Raw genomic sequence first — 3,201 nt, forward strand, 5'->3', positions numbered from 1 at the left:
TCAACGAATAATAATTCAGTTATTGATGGGTTGTTCGAGATTTCTAAACCTGTTGAATTAAACGAGGATCGTGCATGTGGAGGGAGCTATGTGGCGGCAATGGGAGCCCCCCATGCAAATCCTATGTCGGCTGCCAAAGAGGTAAACCCTAATTCGGCTGGGTATGTTTCTTCTAATGTTCATGGAAGTAGTTCCACTCCTAAGTCGTATGCGGATTCGGTGGTAGCTAGTAACATTCAGAAAGTTAATTTCCATTCGTTATCTAGCTCGGTTGTGCATGAAGGGTGTGACGTTGTTCTACCCAAGGAATCTGTCCGAACCGTGCAGGAGAAATTGTCTAATACTTTATACGGGTATTTTTTTCCCGGTTGTTGACTATTTTGTTAAAGGTAACTGGAAGAAGTATGGTTTGCAAAAGACGATGATGAATGCAAATGGTTTTTTCTTCTTTAAGTTTAATGATGAAGGTGGGATGATGAATGTCCTCAAAGATGGTCCGTGGATTATCAAGTCGCAACCGCTGTTCCTTAACACATGGACTCCTACTACCAAGCTAGAAAAGAAAGAAGTTAAGAAGGTGCAGGTTTGGGTTAAAATTCATGAGGTCCCTATTGCGGCATACACGGAAGATGGCCTTAGTTTGATAGCTACAACAATCGGTGAGCCAAAATTGATGGATTCTTTTACAACTTCTATGTGTACGGATTCGTGGGGCCGTAGCAGCTATGCTAGAGCGTTGGTGGAAATTTCGGCTGATAAGGAGTTTCGTGAGGAGATTACAATGGCGATTCCCGAATCGGAAGGGGAGGGTTTTATTAAGGAAACTATGTATGTGGAGTATGGATGGAGTCCGCATCGTTGCCCTACATGTTGTGTCTTTGGTCACACGGTTGAGATGTGTCCAAAGCGGCCAATGAAAAATGTTAGGAAGGACATGCCAACTCGTAATGTTCAAAAGAGCATGCAATTGAAAAAGGCTCCGATTGTTGATCAGGATGGGTATAATGAAGTTCTTGGGAAGAAAGCTGCTAGAAAGACGGGCATTCCGGTGAATAAACAGAAGAACAGATTTGAATATCGGCCGGTGGTCTCCAAACCTCAGCCGAAAGGTAGTAATGGGCCTTCTTCGATGTCTGTTAAACTGAATAACCCCTTTGATGTGTTAAATCAAGTTGATTCGGGGGAGGGTACAAGCAATAAGCATTCGGGTATGGGCCTGGAGGATACGGATGATGAGGTTGAAGATGTGTATAATGAAATGGATGATTTTATGCAGCAAGGCACGCAAAAAATTCAGAATAAACAAGGGGCAAGCACTCCTTCACAGGTTGTTGCTGATGATTAGTCTCGCAGTTTGGAACATAAGGGGGTTGAACCGCCCGCTTAAACAAATGGAGGTTCGACAAGCGGTGAAGGATTATAAGTTGAGTTTGTGTGCTATTCTAGAGTCCCATGTAAATGTTGCTAATTTGGCGAGTGTGTGTAAGTCCGTTTTCCGCTCGTGGGATTGGACTTCAAATGAAGGTTGTTGTGACAAAGGTACTAGAATCATTGTTGGATGGAATCCGGCGATTTTTGATGTGATGATATTGGCTCAGTCTGATCAGGTTATGCATCTCCAGATGGTGTTTAAACTGGATAAACGGATGGTCTTTTGTTCTATTGTCTATGCAGCCAACTATTATGTAACTCGTAGGGATTTGTGGCACCAGCTTTCTATGCACAAAACCCTTGTGGCGGATAGTCCGTGGTTTGTCATGGGTGACTTTAATTCGGCGCTAAATATAGAGGATAAGTCTATGGGCACGTCTTCTATATCCATCGATATGAGGGAGTTCCAGGCATGTGTAGATGATATTGAAGTGGTTGATATCAATCGTTCAGGTATTCATTTTACTTGGAATCAAAAGCCAAAGCAAGGGGTTGGGTTACTGAAGAAAATTGACCGGGTAATGGGGAACACTTCTTTTTTGGCTGATTATCCGAATTCGGTTGCTATTTTCAAACCTTATCGGCTCTCGGATCACTGCCCTTGCATTTTGTCTATCCCGGAAGCTATGAAACTAAAACCGAGGTCGTTTAAATTTGCTAATTTTCTGGTCTTTAAGCCCGAATTCTTAGAGATTGTCAATAAGTGGTGGGGGACTCATGTTGATGGAGTGTATCAGTTCAAAGTTGTCAAGAAACTGCGTTTGCTGAAAAATCCACTTCGGTCGCTTCTTTTTAAGCAAGGGAATCTTCATAAGAAAGTCGAGAAACTTAGATTGAAGTTGGATGTGATTCAACAAAACATTGATCAGGACCCGTCTAATGTTGATTTCCGAGCCGATGAGGCTTCAACTAGCCGTGATTTACAGGTAGCTTTATTGGATGAGGAGCGTTTCCTGAAACAAAAATCTAAAGTGGAGTGGTTAGCTGCAGGCGATATGAACACGGCTTTTTTTCACTCTTCTTTGAAAGCCAGAAACGATTTTTCCAGGATTGATGTTATTACTGATTCAGGTGGTATTCTTTTTGAAGGCGACATGGTTTATAAGGCGTTTGTTCAGCATTATGAAAAGTTTTTTGGTTCGCAAGGTGATATTTCGCTAGAGCCGGCCCCAGATTTATTCCCACGAACGTTATCTCCCAATGTGGCTTCTCATATGGTTCGACAAGTTACGACGGAGGAGGTAAAAAAAGCGATGTTTTCTATTGGTAACGATAAAGCCCCTGGGCCGGATGGTTACACGGCAGCCTTTTTTAAAAGTGCTTGGTCTTTAGTGGGTAATGATGTCTTTAATGCGATTAAGGATTTCTTTGAAACGGGTAACTTGCTTCGGGAACTGAATCATACACTCATTGTTCTCATTCCAAAGGTTTCGACTCCCATGCATGTTACTGACTTTCGTCCGATTGCTTGCTGTAATGTTTTCTACAAATGCATTAGCAAGATTGTTGCAGACAGAATTAAAGGGGCTCTTAATGATATTGTCAGTATCAATCAATCGGCATTTGTTCCGGGTCGGAAGATATCGGATAATATTCTTTTAACCCAAGAGTTAATGCATAATTATCATAGAGATGTGGGTCCTCCTAGATGTGCGTTTAAAGTTGATATTCAGAAAGCTTATGATACGGTGGATTGGGGGTTTCTGAAAAATGTGCTGATTGGGTTTGGTTTTCACATTAAAATGGTGGAGTGGATTATGCTTTGTGTCT

General features: G+C 42.0%; 1 protein-coding gene across 1 annotated transcript; it reads left to right on the forward strand.

The window, feature by feature from the left end:
* The first annotated feature begins 421 nt into the window (after window positions 1-421).
* LOC110875959 lies at window positions 422-1,345 on the forward strand. The gene has a single exon (XM_022124148.1). The coding sequence runs from the start codon at window positions 422-424 to the stop codon at window positions 1,343-1,345; it is 924 nt and encodes a 307-aa protein (XP_021979840.1).
* The last annotated feature ends 1,856 nt before the right edge of the window (window positions 1,346-3,201 follow it).

This window comes from Helianthus annuus, chromosome 9 (assembly GCF_002127325.2).
Source record: "Helianthus annuus cultivar XRQ/B chromosome 9, HanXRQr2.0-SUNRISE, whole genome shotgun sequence".
Classification (NCBI taxonomy): domain Eukaryota; kingdom Viridiplantae; phylum Streptophyta; class Magnoliopsida; order Asterales; family Asteraceae; genus Helianthus; species Helianthus annuus.

What these genes read in the sequence shown, in the direction of transcription:
- LOC110875959 (XM_022124148.1), top strand. Translation starts at nt 422, where the DNA reads ATGATGAATGCAAATGGTTTTTTCTTCTTTAAGTTTAATGATGAAGGT.